Source organism: Maniola jurtina, chromosome 19 (assembly GCF_905333055.1).
Source record: "Maniola jurtina chromosome 19, ilManJurt1.1, whole genome shotgun sequence".
Classification (NCBI taxonomy): domain Eukaryota; kingdom Metazoa; phylum Arthropoda; class Insecta; order Lepidoptera; family Nymphalidae; genus Maniola; species Maniola jurtina.
In genome coordinates, this window is record NC_060047.1 from 6,320,632 (window position 1) to 6,345,709 (window position 25,078).

Genomic DNA, 25,078 nt, shown 5'->3' on the forward strand with positions numbered 1-25,078 from the left:
GACAAACAAATAGGTACGTCAAGGAAACAAGTTGGAATGTTTTGAGATTGGACTTTGGTATCAAAAGTAAGGTCTCATTAAGTATGTTAGTTCTGGATTTTTAGGTTTGGTTTAGGTTTTAAACATTTAGTTTGATTATAATTAGGTAAGTAGGTACCTACCTATAGTTAATGGGTGTCTTGCATTCGCAGTTTTGAAATAATAGGAATCTATTGGAATCCGTTGGCAAAAGGGCGATTTGAATTTAAACGTCCAAAATGTTATTTGTAGAAATGGTCCAGAAATTCGTGTGTCACGCACGTCTTGTTGAGTATGTTAATTGTCGGTATGGCGAGTTGAAGACGCTTGAGGTATTAGGGTAGGTCGCCCCAGCATTATATAATGTGCGTCACGCTACATCGGCAGGTGTTTGTGAGTGTTGCGATCGTCCGCGTTGTGATATTGGGTGCTGTCGGTCGTTAACCCTCCGCTATCTGCATTATTTAGTTCGACTCAATGTCGACGCAATGTCGAATCGCTAGAGTTCACAGACCGAGCGCGACGCCGCCGCGCGCCTTACCGGCCGCCTTGTTCTAGCTAATTTTTATCGCCCCTTACTGCTTAAATTTTGTTCGTGACTAATTCATTAGATTTTCATTTCGGTTCGCCAGATGCCTTCTGAATTATAATAATGTTCCTCAGTTATATAAAGTTAAACCATAGAGATCCTATCTAGAGAGGCAAAAGTACCTACACCTATTCTCTTAATCAGTACAGACCTATACGTATCGTAAATGTTTAGATGAGTGTAACTTAACCTACGCTTAGCCATCAAAAATGGCAATAAACAATGACGTAGCCCCATGGTACGTTTAAATTGCCGTGTACCGTTTTTGAGCTCCGCATTGCTCCGCACCACTCCGCAGTCGGTCTGTAGGCTGTCGGTCGAGTCGACCTCGATCGCGCGGAAACAGGCGCGGTCAAGGCCGCAGTCTAGACGCACCCCCCTCCGCGCACCCCCACCTCACCCCCACTTCTAAACCAGCTTGTCATATCCCCCCTATTTATTTTTACCTCACAGCCGCCGCCGAATTTGCCTGGGCCAAAGCTTTTCGTAGGCGTGCGAACCTGACCTACCCATACCTAGAGCTATGTAATATGTTGAACGTCTAGCCAGCGCGTTAACTAAGGCTGCAATCATGTTTTATAATATGATGTTTCTGACATTAATCATGCCCTAGCCTGCGGCTAAACTTTGATAAATTGTTAAAGGAACTTATAGTTGCTTAGTACATTTTTATTATAATACAATAATTTGAGTTAAGTATTTGAGTTGTAGATAATAGATATTCTATACCTATGAAAACAATAATAAGTATATATTAGATTCCTTACTTTGGACTAGCATCATTACCTACTATTATGCCTAGTTTTTTAAAATTTAAATGCGATTTAACAGCAGCTGTTGTCTATAATTGTCGAAAATATGCACATTTAGGTTTAGATATAGGCAGGTAACTAATAAAAGGCTTATATTTTTTTTTAAATATTCATGTAAATTGGAACGTTAATAAATGTTTGGTATTTAAAAAACAGGAATTAGGTACCTTATCTTTTAAAATGCCACGTGTAGGTGACATAATAATACCTACTTAATCAATGTTTTGCTGTGTAACTTATTATATAGGACCTAACCTAACACTGTACATGAACTTACCTAACCTACATTAAAATTTAACTTTTCGTTTGTTGTCCATTCTAGTCGTTATCAGTATCAGAAAAACACTGAAATAGTCTGTATTCCAATTAGTGTTACATATTTTCATTATTTATATTATCAAACAAAGAAGATTGTTCAACTGGTTCAAACATTGCGCTTTGATAAAAATGTGGCAGTGAAGTCATCGATGGCGACCGGCGGCGAATAGCTAATGTGCCGGCCTTGGACAGCAGACCACACGCAAATATTGCATGTTATAATATATACGAGTAGATAACTGCCCAATTTTTTATCTCGGCCTTCGAGTGCGCTGAGGGAAATACTCGTGTGCAGGGGCTTGAAAAAATTGTTTTGACAAGGTCAGATACAACACTGACTAACCAAGTTTGTCTACTGTGATCAAAAGGAATAAACTGAATCAATTTTATGAATTACTAGAGGATGCCCGCGACTTCGTTCGCGTGGATTTAGGTTTTTAAAGATCCCTTGGGAACTGTTTCATTTTCCGGGATAAAAAGTTGCCTATGTCAATAACAGGGACGCAAGCTACCTCGGTACCTTTCATACAAATCGGTTAAGCGGATGGGTTTTTAGGAATCCCGTGGGAACTCTTTGATTTTCCGGGCTAAAAAGTAGCCTGTACCAAATTTCGTCAGAATCGGTTAAACTGCTGGGCCGTGAAAAGGTAGCAGAAAGACAGACAGATAGACAGACAGACACACTTTCGCATTTATAATATTAGTAAGTATGGAAGTATGGACTAACCTTTATAAATTGGGACTTTGTTAATTAAATTAAAATTGTTAATAAAAATACACTGACAAAAAAAAAACTGTTCGAGGTACCTATTTAAAGTTTTTACCTCTTTCGGACGATGCATAAGTCTTCTTTGTGATTATTAGGTAAATTGTTACCGGAAATGTATACAATTCAGTCATTCTATAGAATACCTAGTCATTCCATGAAATACCGGGCTTGTTTTAGCAAAGTATAAAATATGCAATCTATCGTTGATTATTTTATATTTCTTACATTTCCTGTGCATTGTATAATATTCCTAGGCACTCTATAGGTACAATTCCAAAACGCTCTACGATGGTATGGACTTAGTACCTTTAAGGTGCCCACGCACTCTAACTGAACTGCAGCGGAACTGCGCGTCGCGTCAGCGCCCCGCACGATATTCTCGCCAGCCGCGACGCGCGTACGTCACTGCCGCGCGGCGCGGCTGGAGAGAATATCGTGCGGGGACACGCAGTTCCGCTGCAGTTCAGTTCAAGTGCGTGTGCACTTTTAGAGTAGAACTAATGTGGTTAGTACCTACATGTAAGTTGTATTTACTATTTTGTCTTTTACGTCTGTAATAGTAGCTGGTAATACCATATACATCTAAAGATAATAAAGTAACGTTAGTACGTTATCCAGGTGTATAACAAGTGTAAATTAAAAATTTATAATACCCCCGACAAGTGAAGGTTACAGTAACTAGAAAAAATTTGAACTGAATCATCCATGAAAATCTGAACCGATTTTCTTGGATGATAGCTAAGAACACTCTCGATCAAGTCACCTTTCAAACAAAAAAAAACTAAATTAAAATCGGTTCATTCGTTTAGGACAGTCTTTCCCAACGTGGGCGATAACGCCCCCTTGTGGGCGCTGCAGGCCTAAAGGGGGGCGGTAAGTGACCCAGAAAAAAAAGGGGGCATTGTGTAGGGCTTTGGGGTCGATTTATAATTTCATCAATGGTTCAAAGTCATCACAAGTTCAAAAATGGATATCAAGAATTATGGCTACAAACACCGATCCCGCAATTGTACCCTGGATTGTGGTCAATTGTTCAACGATTTTTGATAGCATTCCCATCGTCATATTTGTGTGAACGTGGATTTAGTGCTGTGGCAACGCTGCTTACTAAAAAGAGAAATCGTTTGCGTGTTACCGAACGTGGCGACTTGCGGCTGTTTTTGAGTAAATTGGAACCTGATATCAACAAACTTATTGAACAGCATCAGATTCAACCTTCACATTAGTTTTTATATAACAACTAGCTGACGCCCGCGACTTCGTCCGCGTGGATTTAGGTTTTTCGAAATCCCGTGGAAACTCTTTGGTTTTCCGGGATAAAAAGTAGCCTATGTGCTAATCCAGGATAATTTAATATGAACTTTATTCCATAGCAATAAAGCTCAAATTGACTACGTTTTAGTTAGAAATCATTTGTATGGGAAAAAGAAAAGGGCTATTTTTAGGGGTTTTCCAGCAATAATTCTAATTTTTCTCGCCGTAAAAACCATCCTTGAACTTCAACGAACATTTAAAAAAAAGATTTGGCCAAATTGGTCCAGGCGTTGTTGAGTTATGCGCTTACCAACACATTTTGCGATTCATTTTTATATTATAGAGATTGATTATGTTTGTTTTATTTTCAATAAAAGATACTCTGTCCGAATACTATAAATTTGCGTTTCAATAATCAGTTATAAGTACTTAGCGGTTTTTAAGTATGTTTAAAAAGGGGGGCGTTAAAAAATAATTTATTCTTAAAGTGGGCAGTAGACAAAAAAAGGTTGGGAACCCCTGGTTTAGGAGCTACGATGCCACAGACAGATACATGCAGATACACACGTCAAACTTATAACATCCCTCTTTTTAGGTTGGGGGTAAAAATTAGAACAAATGAATCCGCATCACGAATTTAGCAGATATCTATTATGTATTGTCTGTTGTCATAGTCTCGTTGACTGGTTAGCAACAATCAAGTTGACGAATGGACACGCGGAATTGTCGTTATCAAATAAACGATAAAGATAACGCATGGAAAAATACAGAATACCTACCTACTGATCTAACTAAACTTTGTGTTGAGGTAGGTCTCGTTTTTATAAACAATACGATGTCGCGCTGATTTTTTATTCCCTATTCCTCTGTTATGCTTACGTCAAAACTGATTAGACAGTCAAACTCGTATATCAGTCTGTTCGTATCGTCACCACGCAAGTTTACATACTGGCTTAAAATAAGCATTACAAATTCACCGCGTATGGCTCGGCTATATCTATTGCAGTATGCAATCCACCTTTCTTGTAACGTATGTGTCAATTGTTACCATTACGACGATTTTCTTTCAGGTATTCTCATATGTAGTTCAGTAGTTGTACCTAGTTATTTCTTTGTATAGTATCTAAAAAAATTGGTTAAGGTAATTGCTATTTGACAAATCGCAAAAATGCTGTACTTTGAAGTAAATTGTTTATTTTTCTAAAGCATTAACAGCTATTAAATACATGCAATTAAAAACTTCAGTTTGTGAAGATTATAAGGGCCTCTTTTTATTTAGTATACATTATCCCAATAAAAAAAAAAACCAAGTTGAAAACATTGCTGTTCGCAACTTGTTCTGTAAAAGTTTTCTTTAACATCTTGATACTTTGAAGCCAACCTCCAGAAAATGATATGTTTAGGTTTAGCAATCAATTTTAACTGTTAGTTTTATACTAAATGTTTTTCGTTTCTTAAATAATCTAAAACTAACCAAAAAACTTCCTGTGCTATTTATTTTCTTGCAGGCGCTCTATGGAATTCAGTGTCCACTGGACTGTCATGGCGGAAGGACTGCGCGCGTCATTTCGTCGCAAAATATTATTTAAAATGAATTTAAGCTTATTATTTTTGAATGAAAGTTGTGTTTATAATCGTTGAAAAATAAAATAGGGATTTTTTCATTTCTAAATGAAGCCTGCTTATATACTAAATTTTATTCTAAAGTTACGGTTTTACCAGGTAAATACTCGGAGGTTGTCATAGATTATGATGACAGATAGTAAGTGTTCTAAATAGGTATTATACCTATGTTAGGAGATAGCGCGCCTCGTTCCGGGTGCCGTGTTCCGAAATGGATTTCGTAGTAGTGCAAGTTTGGTGCAAGCCCCACATGACGGAGGGGTATGCGTCAGGCATTTCCTGTGTACAAAAAAAAGACCTATATTTCGGATCCATATTTCATCACTGACAATATGCACTATTCAAAGACTGTTCTTCAAGCATTGAGGAATTTTGGACAGAGACATCTCGAAGGTTCCCGAAGGCTGCCTGAGTTAGATTTGTCGGCTAGCTAGCTTTTTTCGAAATTGGACTTACTTAGCTGGATTGTGTGTTAGAGCTTTCTTATGAGATATTATATGTACATAATATAACCATGGGTCTCATAAGAAAGCTCAGATTCATGCTGCGGGCAATGGGGAGAGCCTAAAGGTTGGAACGCCATTTCGGCGGCCGTGTTTCCTGCCATATATACCTTAGATACCTGCAAGCCAAGAGTGAATAGGCATCTTCTAGGTAAGCGTGCTCCAACTTGGACCTCATCATTGCTTTCTTTAAAGCATGATTGTCGTCAAGCGCAAGCGCAAAGATTCAGGCGGCGCAAACCCGTAGCATGTGGAAGACCCTATTAAAGACCTATGTTCACTGTGGACGTCTGTCGGTTGATGTTGATGATTATGTCTTTAGTACAAGTAGTTCAGTAGTTTCAGAGTTTATCGATAACAAACAAACAAACCTTTCCTCTTCATAATATATGTAGTTAGTAGCGCAAACTTGGAAAAAAATCTCGTGGACACTCTTTGATTTTCCGAGATAAATGTCATTTTACCTGACAGCCCTAATCAATTTTATCACTGATATTAATAACTAATTCATAACCGTTAAACCTAAGTGTCAAAATCTCGTTTTTCTAGTCGAGTTCCGTAGGCTCTTTGAACCCACTGCATTATTATCCCAAGAAAACCTACCATTAGATGTAGGAATAATGGAAAGAGGTCACAACCCTCAGCAATAAAGAATACGATGCGGAGAGAGATGTCACTCTCAAGGTCTTTAAATGTATCCATGCAAAAAACCACGTCGACTGGTTGCTCCGTTGCAGCGTGATTGAATATTAAACCAACAAACACACTTTCGCATTTGAAATATGGCCAGTGATTATAAGAAACAGTTTAAATCTCTCTCTGCTCTCTGAGAGACGTTAGGCAAAATGAACACGAATTATGACACTTCTGTGTTCTTATACAAGCTTAGGTCTCTCAATTTTGTCAATTAATGTCAAATTTCTTTCTCAGATCAAAACCTAGTAAGTGGTTTAAATTCAAAAGAAGTTTAGGCCGTAGTTCTTTCTGGTCCAATGCGGAATGGCATACTTCACACACCTTTGAGAACATGGAAAACTTGCAGGTATGCAGGTTTCCTCACGATGTTTTCCTTCGCCGTTAAAGCAAGTGATATTAAATTGCTTAAAACGCACATAACTGAAAAGTTAGTAGTGCGTGATTCCGGGATCGAACCCCCGACCTTCGATTAGGAGGCGGACGTTCTAACCACTAGGCTATGACAGTTTTTAAATTAAAGGGGTTTAAATATTTTAGTGTGAAGACTGGCCAACACATATATTCATTACATGTGCATCATTTTCTTTTTTAGGGTTCTGTACCTCAAAATGAAAAACGGAGCTCTTAAAGGACCACTTTGCTGTCTGTCCATTTGTCCGTCCGTCCGTCAAGAAAACCTATACAGTACTTCCCGTTGATCTAGAATCACGAAATTTGTTCTCGGATTTATTCTATCTACCTGCCCATAATTCTAGGTTAACGGGAAATACCCTATCGGTTTTCTTGACAGACACGACAGACGGACAGACGGACAGAAAGACAGACAACAAAGTGATCCTATAAGGGTCCCGTGTTTCCTTTTGAGATATGGAACCCTAAAAACATTATGTAAGTATGCAAAGTATTTCCCTTGCAAACCATATTTTAACAGTTGACATGTAGAGGTCATTGACTTTTCCTATCTTACTTTTAAGTTTTAATGCATTATTAAGTATTTACTGTTTTGACATGGTATTTAGATAATGGGTGATATTTATTTTATTTAATCTAATTCCTTTTAAAAACTTAGTAAGGCGCATTAATCTATAAAAACCTAGCCAGTTCAAAGACTTACGATGTTTTAAAATGGTCAAAGCGACTTACTAGCTTTTAATTTTACTTTAATGTGGGTGTCCTTACAATACAACGGGACATACTATGAAAGTTAGGCTTATGACATAAAACGATTTTCGGAAAAATGACATTTACTTTGTTTTGATATGGGGCGGTCGATATAATTAGGTACTAGGGTAAAGGCTCGAGTAAATGAACAGATTGGACGTTTTTACATGTATTAAGAGCTGGAATAAAAAACCGGCTGATATACCTTTTTTAAATATTTTCTTACAAATTCTTACACTTTTTTCAATTTCAATTTCAAAACCGTGTTCCGTTCAAACCGTTCAAAAGTGCGTGTGCGTGCGTCCATGTGTGTGTGTGAGTGTGTTGTATGTTTGTACGAGTGTTTGTGAGTGTGGTATTGCGTTGTATAACCACATGAGTAGCGAACAGAGTCAAAGCTTCATACAAGCGCGCTACGATAGGTACACTACTACAAGCTTGAGGCGCGTGTGTGCGTGAGCACAGGCGCTACGTCGCGTACGGAGAGAAATCGGTTTATACCGGCTCGGCCTGTGCTCAAGTTCAGGGGCTGCAGTACACGTCGCGCGTCGTGTTTTCATTTAATTTAATGTTAATGATAATAATTTAAATAGTGTTTAAAATCTATTTTCTTGAACTGTCATAGATTTTGTTCAAAATCAATATCTGAGGATCCCTAGGATCACAAAACAGGAAATTGTTACCAAAATTTAAAAAAGTCGACGCCATTTTGAAATTCTTTGTTAATTGACCGATTTCGTTCAAAATCGATATTTAGAGCTCCCTGGGATCACGAAATAAGAAACTGTTACCAAAATTTAAAAAAGTCGACGCCATTTTGAAATTCTTTGTTAATTGACCGATTTCGTTCAAAATCGATATTTAGAGCTCCCTGGGATCACGAAATAAGAAACTGTTACCAAAATTTAAAAAAGTCGACGCCATTTTGAAATTCTTTGTTAATTGACCGATTTCGTTCAAAATCGATATTTAGAGCTCCCTGGGATCACAAAATAAGAAACTGTTACCAAAATTTAAAAAAGTCGACGCCATTTTGAAATTCTTTGTTAATTGACCGATTTCGTTCAAAATCGATATTTAGAGCTCCCTGGGATCACGAAATAAGAAACTGTTACCAAAATTTAAAAAAGTCGACGCCATTTTGAAATTCTTTGTTAATTGACCGATTTCGTTCAAAATCGATATTTAGAGCTCCCTGGGATCACGAAATAAGAAACTGTTACCAAAATTTAAAAAAGTCGACGCCATTTTGAAATTCTTTGTTAATTGACCGATTTCGTTCAAAATCGATATTTAGAGCTCCCTGGGATCACGAAATAAGAAACTGTTACCAAAATTTAAAAAAGTCGACGCCATTTTGAAATTCTTTGTTAATTGACCGATTTCGTTCAAAATCGATATTTAGAGCTCCCTGGGATCACGAAATAAGAAACTGTTACCAAAATTTAAAAAAGTCGACGCCATTTTGAAATTCTTTGTTAATTGACCGATTTCGTTCAAAATCAATATTTAGAGCTCCCTGGGATCACAAAATAAGAAACTGTTACCAAAATTTAAAAAAGTCGACGCCATTTTGAAATTCTTTGTTAATTGACCGATTTCGTTCAAAATCGATATTTAGAGCTCCCTGGGATCACAAAATAGGAAACTGTAACCAAAATTTAAAAAAGTTGGCACCATTTATAATTCTTTCTAAATTGACTGATTTCGTTCAAAATCGATATTTAGATCTATTGATCGATATTTAAACTAGGCAATCACAACAAAAACAAACTTTACCATCTTGTTGAACAAATAACTATTGTTAATTAAATTGTATCCTCCAGTGCCAACCCTACCAAAATAGTTATAAAATTTGCTCGCTTCTTAGAAGCTTTGCCTCTGTTTGCTACTCTGTGGTATAACACCATGTTAGTAAATCTTAGTATATTTTTAACCGACTTTAAAAAAAGGAAGAGGTTCTGAATTCGTCGGTATCTTTTTTTTTATGTATGTTCCCCGATTACTCAAAGACGCCTGGACTGATTTGGATTTTTTTTTTGTTTGATAGGGTATACTTTGCAAGTGGTCCCATATAAATTTGGTAAAGATCTGATGAATATCTTTGAAGATGGAGAACAGAACTCCTCAATGGATAAGAGCAAATTCAATTTTTTTTTAATGTATGTTTACCGATTGCTCAAAGACGCCTGGACCGATTTGGAAATTATTTTTTTTTGAAAAGCTAGGTATACTTTGCAGGTGGTCCCATATAAATTTGATGAAGTTCTGATGAATATCTTCTGAGATGGAGAACAGAACTCCTCAATGGATAAGAGCAAATTGCTCGCGATCAATGTAATTGCTTAGTAAACAGTAGGGTTTTAGCTGGGCATGGCATATTATTATAGTACAGTGGGGCCACTAAAAATTTTGAAATAAAAAATTTTCAAAAGAAAAATAAAACCGACTTCAAAAACCACAATAACTTAAATTATTTTTTACTTTTTAGTGTTTGTGATTTTGAAATCGGTTTTATTTTTCTTTTGAATTTTTTTTATATTTATTCTGGTATTCTTCTTTCTTGGATATGGATCCCTCTTGGGTATCCCCATTTCTCTTTGTCTTTGGTACTATCAAGCTAATTTTCTCTCGCGATTTGCACAATAGCATTAGACCAACGCGTCTTCGGTCTACCTACCTGTCCTTCTTTCATCTGTAAAAATCGATACAATATGACCATTTGCATTGCAGTTTTAGGGCATGTCTCAAGGTGTCTGTAGGCTTTGTCTTTTTTCTTATGTCTTCAATTCTCACTTTGAATATTTTTTGCTTAATTTATGCAACTTGCCATCGCCCTTTAGCAAGTTACTATTTCTTTTTATATTCTTTGTCTGGACCCATGTTTGGCTGGCATAGGTAAGGCATGGCAGGATGCATGTATCTATAACGGATCTTTTAAGATGTACTGGGTAAGCTCCTTTCATTCTTTCCTTTTGTGCCCAGTAAAACAAGCATACTCGGGCTACTTTGAGAACCCATTAGCAGCTAACAGCAAGGCCTGGACTCCAATTTTTATATGTGGAAGCTGTATTTCCTCGTTGCGTTTATGAGCAAATAAGAATAGTTAACTACTTTTACTAAAAAAAAATTTTATTATTTGGCGCGAACCATCTAAACACCATGATGATTATTATTTCTGCGTTGTGAATATTACCAGAAGAAACAGCAAAAAAATTGTTCCAAGCGGCTCTATTGTAACTTGCAGTCTGCAATTTGAACGATTCTGACTTCTGGTGATAAATCTGTACCTCAGCCCCAACCCAGTACCTCTAATCTACCATTTCAAGAACTTTCAGAAGGTAGTGACGATGTAGTGACTTTTTTACATCTCAACTTAGACCATTCAATCAAAATTATTTGGATCACTTAATGAGAGATCTTAGATTGTCTAAAAAGCATCAGAACATGTGGCTTCTCGGCTCAAAGGAACAAATCTGATAACATCAGACACTTGTGTTACGGTATATTATTCTCACTACTCTTAACACATTCAGTAGCTGATGTTGCACTTCCAGCGACTTGGATGCAACAAGGGCGTTAAGTTTCATTTTCTCTGTAGTCATTTGGACTGTTTTCCAGAAAATTTAGGTGACTTTCAAACTAAGATAACTATACCAAAGGGGATAATATCATATGAAAGGGCTCTATTATACATTCTAAAACAGGTTTTATTTATTATTATTATGTAAAAGAGTTTTTGATTTATCGCGCAAAATGTAGAAAAAAATATACAATAAGTCAAAAACTGAAAATCTGACATTTTTTTTTAAATTCCAAGCCGAAAATATACTTAAGAATTTATTAATAGGAATCGAGAGTTTATGCACTAGATAGAGTTCGTTCATTCACTGAAATTTCCAGTTCATTTACTGGCAATTTATCCTTTTGTTAAATAAAATAATTTATAATAATTAATACCACGCATTTTATTTGATTTTTTGATATACTGTGTACAGATACACAAAAAATAAAAATTATATATACCTAGAACAATTCTCATATATCTTAATTTTAGGTGAAAGTCAGGGTAATCCTTATTCGTTCATGTACTGGATCTTTTACCCTCCTACGTCAAAATACTAAAAGTCCGCGTAAATTTCGCAGATTGAAATGTCTGCTTGATTAATTGTCAATAGAGGGTCATGACATGTCAAAATTGCTAGTTTGAAGGTGAAATCGTCTAAGTCATTCGAGATGGTTTTCCTCTTAAGTAAAGTACAGGAAAGATTAAGGTGTGGGCGGTTTTATCACTATAGTCACTATATAGTTCTAAGTTGGTCATTCATATTTTTCTAGTAATCTTTTGGCGTTTGTTAGGTTTCTGTGGTACCCCTTTTTGTGGAGTTAATTTTTTTAAACTTCTCTGTATCAGACATCGATCTGATTTAATTTATCTTATACGGAACTGCAAATTCGTTACAGTTTCTTACGGATCATCATCTAAATTTCAGTTTTCAATTGAATTCTTTAATGATTGAATTATTGTTATAAATACCTGTGTTTTATATCCATAAAGGCATTGAACTTTTAGAGTTCAAACAGAACTGGGTAATTAACATAAAAATAGTTGAAAAGAAAATTCTGTTGCTATAACACGTGTTGTGTGATGCTGTGGAAACATGTAGTGTGTCGATAGTAGGTAAATATGTTTTGTCATGGTAATTAATCCTTGTAGATATGTATGTATACTTATATTTAAACCATAACAAATTCTGGTTTGCTGAAATTCTGATAAACCAATACCAAACTCGACTTTAAGAATCAAAGCCCGGAAAGTTCATTAATTTCAAGTTCAAAAATAAATATTTGATACATGATATCAACGCAACGAATTTTTGTGCTAATTACCAAGTAGAACAAGATATTTGTTAAGAGTAAGGAATATTGGGGCAAAGATTTCCCAAAAATATATCTACTACAAATAAATATATAAAGTAAAATAAAATATATAAAGTAGTACCTAGGTATCTGCGCCGTTGCTATTTTCGAAATTACAAATTCAGCGTTGTGAAAATAAATTATGAACTCCTAAGACCTAGGTTAACAAAAAATGTAGTGTCCGTTTCGCCATTTTATACCTGAAGCCATGCCACTTTTACTTTTATTATGTTCTTGATCGCTCAGTAATTTTATTTGGCTGAGGAGCAAAAAATTGGTAGAACGGAGGCCTTGAAATCGATATAAATCGCGTAAGCATGAGAATTTCGGTGTGTTGTGGCGCAAAATAGATATTCATAATAACAAGCGGGGTGGTTCATCGACCGCACGCCCGTGGACTCACCTTCGAGCTTAGCAGCTCGTAGATAAATGGCAATTTGGGCAAACGTGGCGCCGGGCCTGCCTCGTATTCGTCAACTACGATGCTATTGAGATAGGCTCGGTGTCTAGTATGACAGCAACGTTGCCGTTAATTAATCATGTTGTAGGTATATTATTAAACTATACTAGGTAATAGTTTTGACGTTCATATTTAGGCAGTTTGTTACAGGAATTTTATCCTTATTTTATTATTGATCTACAAATCTTGTATTTTTGGAATCAAGGTTCAATTCAACTTTTCAATATTCTAAATTGAATACCTCTTTTTACTCTTTAGAAGAGTAAGTATTATTTTGCCTTCTATAATTGTAACATTTACCTATTGGAAAACAGCTTGGACCTTGCTGTTTTCACTTGCGCTGGGCTCCATTTTCTTTTAGACATCTATCTAGATTTAACTCTCCAAAAAAGTCTCATAATAACAATGTAGATTCCAAAAGACAGGGTGAACTAAGTTTTCAGCTTAGCTTAAAGGTGTTTGTCACAGAAATACTTTACCTACTATTATAACATTTATAATATAGAAATCTTCAATATCTGTTGAATGAAAAAAAAACTTGAAAAAACCTGGTTAGCAATTTTTAGGCGGTTAATGCTTTCAAAAAGACAGACGTGGTGCAACGATTACCGATACTTATTCAATTCAATTCAATAATCTTTATTGCGAATTTGGTTACAGTTTAGTGATTTAATGTAATAAATCAGTTTACGCTTATTAAAATTATTATTATGAAATAATGAATATAATATGTAGGTCTTGTCTGATAAGCATATACTTACTTTGTTTAAAAAGTCACGCCGATTGCGTCACGTTTTTTTTTTATCGAAAAGCCGTCAATGTCAAAAGTGCGTTGAACCTGTAGCATCCTTGAAACTTGGTCATATAAATAGATAATTTTTATTTTCGCTATCTGAGTAGGTAGGTATTATCTCAAGTCTCCTATCTCGCGTTTTTTATGTCTTCATAAGTTATCGGTAGTGGAATGGAAGTACCTATGTAGTTGCGACATTGTCCTATGAAAAATTTGGATTCCAACTCCTCAATCCTGATGCTGCAGGGGATCTGACCACCAAAGCTGATGGGATTTAGAAACCGTCATAGTGTACGTAGATACTATTTTCGAAGCGTAATAGGTCACAAACTCACAAGTACCTTTATTATTTTATTGACCGTTTTAGGTAGGCATGTACTTGTCTATATCCGTGTTGCCGTGTTGTTATTAGCCATGCAAAAAGATTTTAATGACTTTTTGTAAACTTTATAAAAGGATGATATAAAGTTGGTGTTGCTTAGTAGGTAGATAATTGGAGTGCAATAGTGATTTAGAATTCGCAGAATTTATTTTTGGAAGATGTGATCCTATAATCATCGTTTGATGCGTTCGTTTATCCTGAACCATATCTATGTTTTAATTATAATCACAGCAAAAAACATGATTTAGGTAGGATGTTTGAGGCAAAGATTGTCAGTTTTTAGGGTTCCGTACCTCAAAAAGAAAAAAAGAACACTTATAGGATCACTTCGTTGTCTGTCTGTCTGTCCGTCCGTCGTTTCATGAAGAATTTCACCTAGAATCATGAAATTTGGCAGGTAAGTAAGTCTTACACCGCAAGTAAAGGAAAAAATCCGAAAATCGATACTAAAATGATTTGATTATGCATAATAGTTTTTGATTTATCGTGCAAAATGTTGAAAAAAATACCCGAGTACGGAACCCTCGGTGCGCGAGTCTGACTTGCTCTTGGCCGTTTTTTTGGATAATAGTAGGATATTCTTTCCTCAATTTTTTTATTTACCCCGGCGTCCTCTTATCTCGTAGACTGAGGCTTAGATTGATGACTGTTTTATAGTGTTTGTTATTGATAGGTTATGTATAAATATGTTTCAAGCTTAAAATATCAATTTACTAGCTACAACATACATTTCAGCCAAATCCGTCCAGTAGTTACTGCGTGAAAAAGTAACAAATATACACACACCACCTGGGTGCCTAGTGCATATCGACCACCCATATTGTGCCCGATCCTTTTTTCCACGCACATGCAAACTGTGAAGTCAACTCCCATCGGCGGTGTTCAATTATTCATTACAACATGGGATTATTCAAGGGGTTGACCACCAAATTTCTGAAAGGCCGGCAACACATCGGCGCCGTACCTCGGGTGCTGCATATGTTCATGGGCGGCGGTAATCACTTAACACCAGGTGACCCGCCTGCTCGTTTGCTCACTTTTTTTATTAAAAAAAATACACACAAACGTTCGCCTTTATAATAGGTATTAGTGTGATATACCTTTTTACATGCCTCTTAGACTCTACCGCAATGTTGTTCCTTTGGTCACAGGTGCAGATGATGTCCGCCGTCAACGGGGAGCCATTGCTGCGGCGAGTGAAGCAGGAGGCCGAGCCGCCGCCGCAGTACTCACCGACGGAGCAGCATCGCCCGATGGCTGTGCTTGGTGAACCCTGTAACGTAAGTATTTCACTTTTACAAGGAACCAAAAACTTAATAAAACTTACTTAGTAAAACATGAATGCAAATAAATAAAGAATAATTTGCAATAATCCGCTAAACCATACAAATTTGTATAGTGCAACATGCAGCATGCGATATGCATGACGCTTACAGCGCTCGCAGCCTCCTCGCAGCGCTGTTATAAATCCGATACGGATAACTGTGCTGTATGCTGAAAGCGCTATTAGGTAGAGTTCCGAATTCAAACTATTAATTAAGCAAAAGAAAAAAAAATGAATATTAAAAATATACAAGATATTCGAAAGAAAGATTATTCCAAATTCAAACTTATCATAGTAACGTTTCTGAACAGTTGTGAGGGACAAACTTTATTCCAAATTCAAACTTACTTTCCTGGACAGCTATTGTAATACCTACTATGCGAAATGAAATTCCATACTTACTTTTCTGGACAGTAGTACCTAATACTGTACGGGAAGTTTAACTTTCGAACGAATCTACAGAGTATGAAATGTGCACATTTTATACCATTGAAAACATTTTTAGAAAATATTACTTTCGATAAGCATTATGTATGGATATTACAGCTTGAATTGGAACCGAAAGAAGAAGTCAGATTCTGCGTTTCGCCCGAGGAAGGTGGTATCGTTGGGAATGCAAGTCCAGAGCAGCAGCATTGCTCTTCGACCACTGCGGCGGCCGCGAGTGGAGCCAGGGACGATGAGGCTCCAAGACGGTGGTGTTTAGTCTGCGGCGATATAGCCTCGGGGTTCCACTATGGTGTAGCCAGTTGTGAAGCGTGTAAGGCGTTTTTTAAAAGGACGATACAGGTTTGTTGACTTTGAACATAATATTTTACTGTAAAAAGTTCATATTCGTATTATTCTTTGGGTATCTCCAAAATAGACCAACTTAGGTAATGCAGTGAAAATAATACTTATTTTTGTTTGAATGATTTAAGGAGCTAGCTGACAAATTTTTTTAGGAGAGGAAACACTGATCTAAGCATTATTTTAACAATAAATTAATATGGGGCAATACCTCTTTATTCAAAAAAGACCAAAACAATTGCAACAAAAAAATCAGTTATCCCGTAGGGAGGGAGTTAGGACATTAGATTTTTTTTAAATTCGTATTGCATTCCAGGGAAACATAGAATACACATGTCCAGCATCAAATGAATGCGAAATCAACAAAAGAAGACGAAAGGCATGCCAAGCGTGCCGTTTTCGTAAATGTTTAAGGACTGGCATGTTGAGGGAAGGCGTGCGGTTAGATCGCGTAAGAGGGGGGAGGCAAAAGTACAGGCGTGCACCGGACCAGCCCACTCCGAACCAGCCACGACCACAACTTGATGACATCAAAGTAAGATTGCATATAAAAATATTTTTTAGTTCTGTTTGCATGTCTCTCTTTTACCATTTAGTATTTATCTATGTTTGGGTATTACCTTTTTAATTAATCCGCCATGAATTGGCATCCTAATGCATACATCATTTCTTTACAATGCCTGAAGATAGATAGATAGATGAAATCTTTAATGCACTAAAAACACATAAAAAGGTACACAACACAAAAGGAGAAACAGAAAATTTTTTTTTTGAAGATTTTGGTAAAAGGGCTCTGTGCGTCGTATTCTTCTTTGCTGATGGTGGTGACCCCTTTCCATTGATCACAGAATTCTATGATTGTAGGAATTCTTGGGATAATAATGCGATGGGTTCCTAGATCCTTCCGCATAGGCACAATTCGACTAAGAGAACGAGATTTCGACTCTGATTTTTACAGTTATTATGAGATGATGATAATATCCGGGGCCAATGGCTTAACGTGTTCTCCGAGGAACGGAGTGACCGAAGGGGCCAAATTCAGACCTCAAAAGAGGTCACCCATCCAATTACCTTGAGTTAATGTTGCTTAACAATCGTAATTGATTGATAAGCGTTGTCACAACTAGGACACACGACCCTCACATGTAGGAAGGTAAGTGAAAGATAAACTGGAACCAGATTCAGTGAAACATTAGTGTTATGTAGGTAAAGGTAAAAGAAAAGTAGTGACAATTTATTTTTAAATGTGCTCATAAATATTACAATGAGTGCTAACAATAGGCACGTCTTCGTAATAGACTTATATCTGTGCCACACTTTCAAGGTTTCAACGATTTGATTGTGCTAGGTTAGGGACTTAAGTTCATAAAATATGTATATCGTGCCAGACAGGAAGTGTGTATATTTCAGAAGCGCCTAAGTATAACTGTACCACATAACCATGTTTTCAAGGTTTAAATCCATTTGATTGTGCTAGGTTAGGGACTTATCTGTATTTTGCCAGACAGGAAGTGTGCATTTTCAAAAGCGTCTTTGCAATAGGTAGGTACACTTACGGCCAAAATTAATGCTCAATCTATCTTTAACTTGTCGATAAGTTACTTAGCAACGCTGTTATTTGTCAAAAAGACTTTTCATGAATAACAACATTGCTAAGTAACTTATCGACAGATTACAGATAGATTGATTTTAATTTTGGCCATTAGGTATATCTGACCACACTTTCAGAAGTGTCTTTGTAACACACTTTAAATATCTGTAATACCACACTTTCAAGCTTTCAAATCGATTTGATTGTGTGGGTTAGGGACTTAGGTACTTATCTGTATTTTGCTAGACAGGAAGTATATTTCAGTATTCAAGGTCAGCTGTTTAAATTAAAAATATTTTAAAATAATTGCAAAGTGGTTCACGTATTAAGTAGATTGATGTTGTTAAAAACGGGGTTTCAAAAGAAATCAGAACATGTTAGGCTTAACGAGACACGCATTAGTCGGTCTAAGTTATTCGTCATATTTGATTTAATAACTGTTTAAATAAAGGACCTAGAAGCCCATCTTATTATTATCATATAAAACCCCCTTCCAATTTAATAGAAGGATCTCAGAAATGAGAAATATGATGCAAAACATAATCGATGTGTCCAAGCACAGTAAAAAAAATATTCCCGGATTTATGAATATTCTGCGCCGTAAGTTAAATCCGTTAAAACCAAGTAGGTTTTCGAATAATTATTTGGGGAACGCCATTTCAGAGTACATATTTAAATTGGCTTGCATTGTTATCTCCAACATTCAAATATGCATTTAGCAACAGGTTTTGAAGGCGTTTGGCAGACTAATTACTCATTGGTTTTATAATAATACGTACTAGGTACTTTTAAATATTATATCGTGTGTTGAATGATGGAACAGAATAACAGATACCTATACCTACATGTTGCATGAAGGAAACCTTAAAAGGCGGACACCGCAGTTAATTTTTTTCGATTTTGGTATACCTAACTATATAATTTGGCTACAAAATTGATAACTACCTACATTTTTTTTTCGATTTTACTTGAGTAGGTCAAGTTTTAACACAGAATAGTGAATTCATGATCAAGTTTATAAAAATATCTCGCAACAAAAATATTAAATAGTATTCATACAACGCGTAGAGATACTGTTCCTACGCAATTCACGGTGTCTCGCTTGGCGTCTCATTCAACCAGCCTATTCCCTTTATGCTTTATGCTCTTTTTAGTGGTCTATTTGCTTTGCTATTGGGTTTACATCACTGAAGTGGGCATACTAGTATACGCTGGTGGAGGTGCCATACAAAAAAAAGATTCCGACGAATTGAGAACCTCCTCCTTTTTTGAAGTCGGTTAAAAGTGACAGCTATTTTCGTGCCGAATCGAACCGAGTCCACCGGGAATTAAAGTTGACACTGTGTCAAATGGTCCAGCGTATTTCAATGAGTAGAGTTTAGTGGCTTGCATCCAATTTGTAGCTTAGAGTCAGCTATAGCCGACTGTCAGCCGTTAACTGTTTGCGTAACACCGAAGCCGAACCGAAGTGATCGACAAGTTTTTTTTCTTGTCATTTTGAAAAGTGGTTGGGAAGCAGCAAGCTTCCCCTAACATGATGTCAGAGATGTTTTAAATTATTTATTTTGTTATATTAAAATTTTACTATCAAATGCAAGTTGAAAGGAACTGAACCTTGTAATTGTTGTCCATGTTAATTTTTGTATTCAACAATACTAAACAACATTGCGCCTTCATTATCTGGTTCTGTTCCTTTTAATTACTTGAGCGATAACTCAGGAATAATACCCGTATTCACAAACGTTACTATGAGGTCTCATAGTGCGCTCGAACGCATAGTGTAGGTTCCACCAATCAGATGACTGTATCACGTCAATTTACAATGATCTGATTGGTGGAACCTACACTATGCGTTCGAGCGCACTGTGAGACCTCACAGTAATGATTGTGAATACGCCGTAAGTCTCGGCTTGCGACGCTTTCCATTATGGCGGTAATAGAGTCCCTGCCAGTTCTGTGCGATTCTGTGGTCGACAGGTTTGTCGTACGCCGTTTTCAAGTTGAAATTTCTTTCAGGTGTTAGAAGCTTTATCGTCTTACGAACCTGAGTTACTCACATGCGGCGCTCCGCCCACTGCTGTGACGGATCCCAGAGCCCGAACACTGGCGTTGTTGGCTGATTTATATGACAGGGAGTTAGTTGGCGTCATAGGCTGGGCCAAGCAGATCCCTGGCTTCACGGACTTGCCACTTAACGATCAGGTGGGTAGTCTACTCAACATGTGGACTTCCTCTGTTGGATTTTGGTCTCATGCCGTTTATCTCTAACAGTTCTTTGTTTGAATATGAATGTCTTGACTCTAGTATCTACTTAGGGTGTTACTATTCGTGTTAAGTCTCCAAGGTTAATGGTGACTGCGCTCCAGAAAACGCCGCGTTTTTAAATCCTTCAATAACTGGACTGACGAATATTATTAGATGGAATGTTCAATCCATATAAAATATACAGATAAAATAAAAAACAAATGTTTTGTGCTTAAATTAAATCAGTTTTTTTGTTTCACATTCTTGAGCTTCTGGGCTTGTGATAGAAAGCTCTTAAAGAAATAAGTTGTTCTTCTATTTCCAAATGTTTACGGTTTTATTACAAATTATGGTACAAAAAAATATATTATAAAGTCAGTTTTCGTAGAGAAAAATACGAGTCGTGTTGCATTTAGCTGTAAACAAGCATTTAAATTTATTTATATCAAAACGAGTTCACTCGATCAAATCCTGAATTATGTATAGCACATTCTACATTCTAAACCATTTGAATAATTTATGCTGACAATCGTTTAAAGTCTGCTTATAATAAATAATACAAATAATGTGGGTGAAGTTAAACCACATTTGGTCGCTAGCCTGAACTCTATAAGCATCAGAAAGAGAGTAAAGTCGGTACAACCTCAAGAGTCAAGAACGGTCTGAAGTCTGAACTACGATAACTTCACGCTCAAAGTCTCGTAGCACTGTGTTACCGCGATATCTATAAGTCCGTCACTATACAAAACAACGGGCCTACAGCGGTAGTTTGACAGCTATACTTCGTTGGCCGACACTCGTTTGACAAGCATCTTTGATAGGCTAACATTATTTCGCTATTGGCCAAACTGCATCGTCGCAGCAATATCATAAATTCAACAAATCACAACAATTATTGAGACTGTAGCACTATAATAATCACAACTTTCGGAGTCGATTTGATGATTATGATTAGCATAATGGCTCATGAAAACGGTGTTAAACGCTCTATAAGTTTAGGGGAATGTTGCGTATGTCAAAAATATTTTTTTTTGTGATTATTAAATAGAGGGTAGTTTTTTAATAGCTGTACATTTGAAATCATCGAATAAACTAAAATGTTTATGACATCACATTTCACTATTTCTCACAAGTTCCCATACTAAGCACGCATTTTGATGTTTGATAAAGAGTTGCTGATTTGACTAGGTGGCAATATCCCTACTTGACAAAGTTGTTCTGTCTCCAGATGCGGTTGCTACAAAGTACGTGGGCAGAGATGCTCAGCCTGATGGTCGCGTATCGCTCGATGTCCGCGGGCGGCGCGCTGCGGTTACGATTCGCCGCAGACCTCGCGCTAGACGAGCAAGAGGCGAGGGACCTTGGCGCACACGATCTCTACCTTCAGGTAACTGTTCTACGCGCCTCTCACATCTTCCTAAGGTTGATTGGCAGATAAGGTTCCTTGTTGTATAGCACATTGGCGGTGCAATAAAGTGAAAAAATAAATCTGTAGGCCCTTTCAGTATCATCATCATCGCGAGCCTGTGAACGTTGGGCGTTGGTCTTCCCTAGTGAACGCTTCACACACAATCTTCAACCTTCCTCATCCAGACATCCGCCACCCTCTTTATATTCATTGTGATCAGTTTATCGAGCTGCAGTTTACACTACGCTTATTTGAACGCGTCTCTACTCTAGCGACGACAAGCATGGACTCACTTCAGCTTACTTGTTGTTTTTAGGACCTAGGAAACGAGCTCAAACTTAATAAAGCTTTTTAACTATATTGTTCACTTTACAGGAGAGACCTAGTGAATATTAGTTATTGATTCTAGCAAAAGATTCAGAACTGACTTACTTGTATGAATAAAAAGTGGACATGTGGGCATATCGAGTCTATACAGTAACGCCTACACGTATTATAGAAAAACAGATTTTTGGAAAACCTTTTTGTTTCCAGGTTGCCGGCGTAGCGCGGCGGTTAGAGCGCGCGACTGCGCATCGCGAGGAGTGCTATTTACTAAAGGCATTAGCGCTCGCGAATTCCGAAGCGCGTATAGACGAGCACGCTGCGCTCAAACGATTCCGCGACGCTATCCTTGCGGCGCTCAATGATGCAGTCTCCGCGCTAAGGTAAACTTAAAATTTCTTAGGCCGAGATCTATAGAACGCACTTTGACTTTGCTCAGACTTAAGACACTGTTAAAACGAGACAGCGTTATACCGCTGGCATAAATCTGTCTCGCTTTAACTGAAACTTAAGTCTGAGTAAAGTTAAAGTGCGCTCTATGGATTTCAACCTTATCTATCCTCAGTCATAACCTTAATTATCCTCAGTCATAACTCATATTAATTATAGATTGTCTAAAATCACGTTTTTTGGTCAGTCTAATAATGCAATAATGCTGTGGACATCAGCTATGGATTGAAGAAGTTAATATCCGTGGGCGATCGGTACTAATCTAATAAAATGAGTATTATTATGGTTTTTTTATGTCATAGGCCGTATGCCAACGCAAACGGAGCCATGCAACAACTACTACTGGTGTTACCTGCGCTCCGGTTGGCGGACGTGGCCGTGCGCCGCTTCTGGGCCTCCGTGCATCGCGACCGCCGCGCCCCCATGAACAAACTCTTCGTCGAGATGCTCGAGGCCTGTCTGCGGTAGGCGCAAAGCTCCTGCGTCAGACTGTGATACCTTCATGTATGACATTATACATCTCACCAACGTTGGTGGTCGAGCTTTGAAATCGTCACAGTAAAATAGACCTAAAGGTTCTTGATATAAAGTCAAAAATTCAGTACCACCGATTTTAATTTCACAAGGTTCCTGCTTAAAGCGTTGTCATAGTACAGTTGGATAGATGAAATTGAGATGTAAAACAAGCCAGTTACAGTCCACTTGATTTGAACATTGAATTGTTTCGACGTTCGAGTTCTATCAACGCTAATGAGATGTAAAATCTCATACTAAGCACACATTACACATGCGGCGACAGTACCAGATTAGGCGACCGCTTTAGTGCTACCGATTCGACTGATTTACGGTTGTTACTCCTTAGACGGGTTGAAATTCAACCAAACAGAACCTCTAATGTAACTTCAAGTTAGCGTAAAGTGCGTAAATCTGCGATTTAGTAAGATGCGTGACTTTGCAACGCTACACTAGGGCCTCAGATAAAATATGAGAAAGCGCCTTTGTTAAATTTAACGCTTGTGTCGTAATCGAGGATATTCGCGTATGCATATTGCGATTCCTTTATTTAGTCTATCTGCAATCTATCGATAAGGTTCTGGCAGCCATAATAATGACAGATAGATTAAATATATAAGAACCCAAGGCCATACCCCAATACAACAAAATACGTGTCTGTAGCTTAGACACGTATTTTGTTGTATTGGGGTATGGCGTAACGCAATCGGAGCGCACCAAAACACCACAATGTCGCTAACGTTTTCACATAAAATGTGTGACTTCAATGGCTTACACCGCAGTACAGCAATGTGTTTGCATATTTAGGTATACCTTGTAACATACCGCAATATAAATGAAGTAGATCTCTTCAACTTGGTATCCTTCGTAGCGTTTCCGTATGTAATCCCTACTATTTCAGAAATGTCGTTTTACATCAGTCGGCGGCCGGTTGGGTGCGTGGACGCGACCACCTGCTATTCACAACGACATATCACAGAGGCGGCAAAAAATGGATTTGTTTACCATAAATAATTTAGCGGAGTCTGCATTTAGCGGTTCGGATGTGATTTGATAGTGTAGTGTATATATATTTATGTTTCGACAGACTCGCGTCTGTTCTATGGCTGTGAAGTGGCGAATCTTGGAATTCACAATTCTATTTCTTTGAGGTTACACTTTGTATGTCGCGTCCCCGCTTCGAGTGTACGAAATGGACGGATCTAGTACAAAACTTGTTACTATTTTTGTATAATATTAAAATTATATCTAGTTTTACGGTACGGTGAGGTTTCGAGATTAAAATATGGTCGAGGAAAAAATCTGATATTCTGCGTGATTGCTTGTATACATATTATGAATATCCAAAATGTTCTAACTATAATAAATGTTAAGGTGTAATTTATTTCACACCGTGCATGGACGGGTTACGGTTGACAGAATTTCTTGTCTGTTGTCTGACATCTAAATATGTAAAAGGAAAAGTTGTCAGACTGGCTGATCTATCAACGCACAGCTCATACTGGACGGAAAATTTGGCATGCACATAGCTATTATGACGTAGACATCCGCTAATAAAGCATTTTTGAAAATTCAACCCCTAAGGGGGGTAAAATAGGGATTGAAATTTGTGTAGTCCACCGGACGAAGTCGCGGGCATAAGCAAGTTGTATATAAGATTGTATAGCGCTCATGACCCGTTCAAGCGCAAGTATTGATAATATAAATTAGCATAGCCCATCCCGTGCACGGTATAAAATAAACATAGCCTTATTCCTTCTATTTGATGACAATGTTAAATATATATGAAGCATTCATTCTTCACTGCTACTTATAACAGTAGTTAAGTGCTAAATTAGAAAAACACTAAGACGTAGAGGCATTGTTTCCCCGACTGTAAATTACTTGTAAATGTCATACGCGGCAGCCGTATTCGGCTTTCTATTTGTTTTTATCGTTTTAAACTGTACGAAGTACCTTTTACACTTTATTCACTGTTGTCAGTGTTTTCAGTTTAAACTATAGGATCTTACAATACGCTTTTAAAATATAGTATATCGTGTACCTTTTACGAAGCCATCCGGCTCGAAGGACCAAAAATAAAAGGTCGCATGCTTAAACTCGAAAAAATATTTCATATCAGGAATTTCAAAGTAGC

The 25,078-nt window shown here is 37.2% G+C and overlaps 1 protein-coding gene across 4 annotated transcripts in view; it reads left to right on the plus strand.

Annotated features, from left to right (window-relative positions):
- The window catches only part of LOC123875131 (steroid hormone receptor ERR1), a 37,409-nt gene extending 13,839 nt beyond the window's left edge, over nucleotides 1-23,570 (plus strand). For all 4 annotated transcript variants that reach the window (XM_045920808.1, XM_045920807.1, XM_045920806.1 and 1 more), the window contains 7 exons: nucleotides 15,450-15,578; nucleotides 16,169-16,411; nucleotides 16,728-16,946; nucleotides 20,019-20,204; nucleotides 21,475-21,633; nucleotides 22,189-22,361; nucleotides 22,731-23,570. In XM_045920808.1, coding sequence (XP_045776764.1) covers nucleotides 15,456-15,578; nucleotides 16,169-16,411; nucleotides 16,728-16,946; nucleotides 20,019-20,204; nucleotides 21,475-21,633; nucleotides 22,189-22,361; nucleotides 22,731-22,896 — 1,269 coding nt within the window. In that variant the 5' untranslated portion in view covers nucleotides 15,450-15,455 and the 3' untranslated portion in view covers nucleotides 22,897-23,570. The remainder of the gene's footprint in view (nucleotides 1-15,449; nucleotides 15,579-16,168; nucleotides 16,412-16,727; nucleotides 16,947-20,018; nucleotides 20,205-21,474; nucleotides 21,634-22,188; nucleotides 22,362-22,730) is intronic.
- The last annotated feature ends 1,508 nt before the right edge of the window (nucleotides 23,571-25,078 follow it).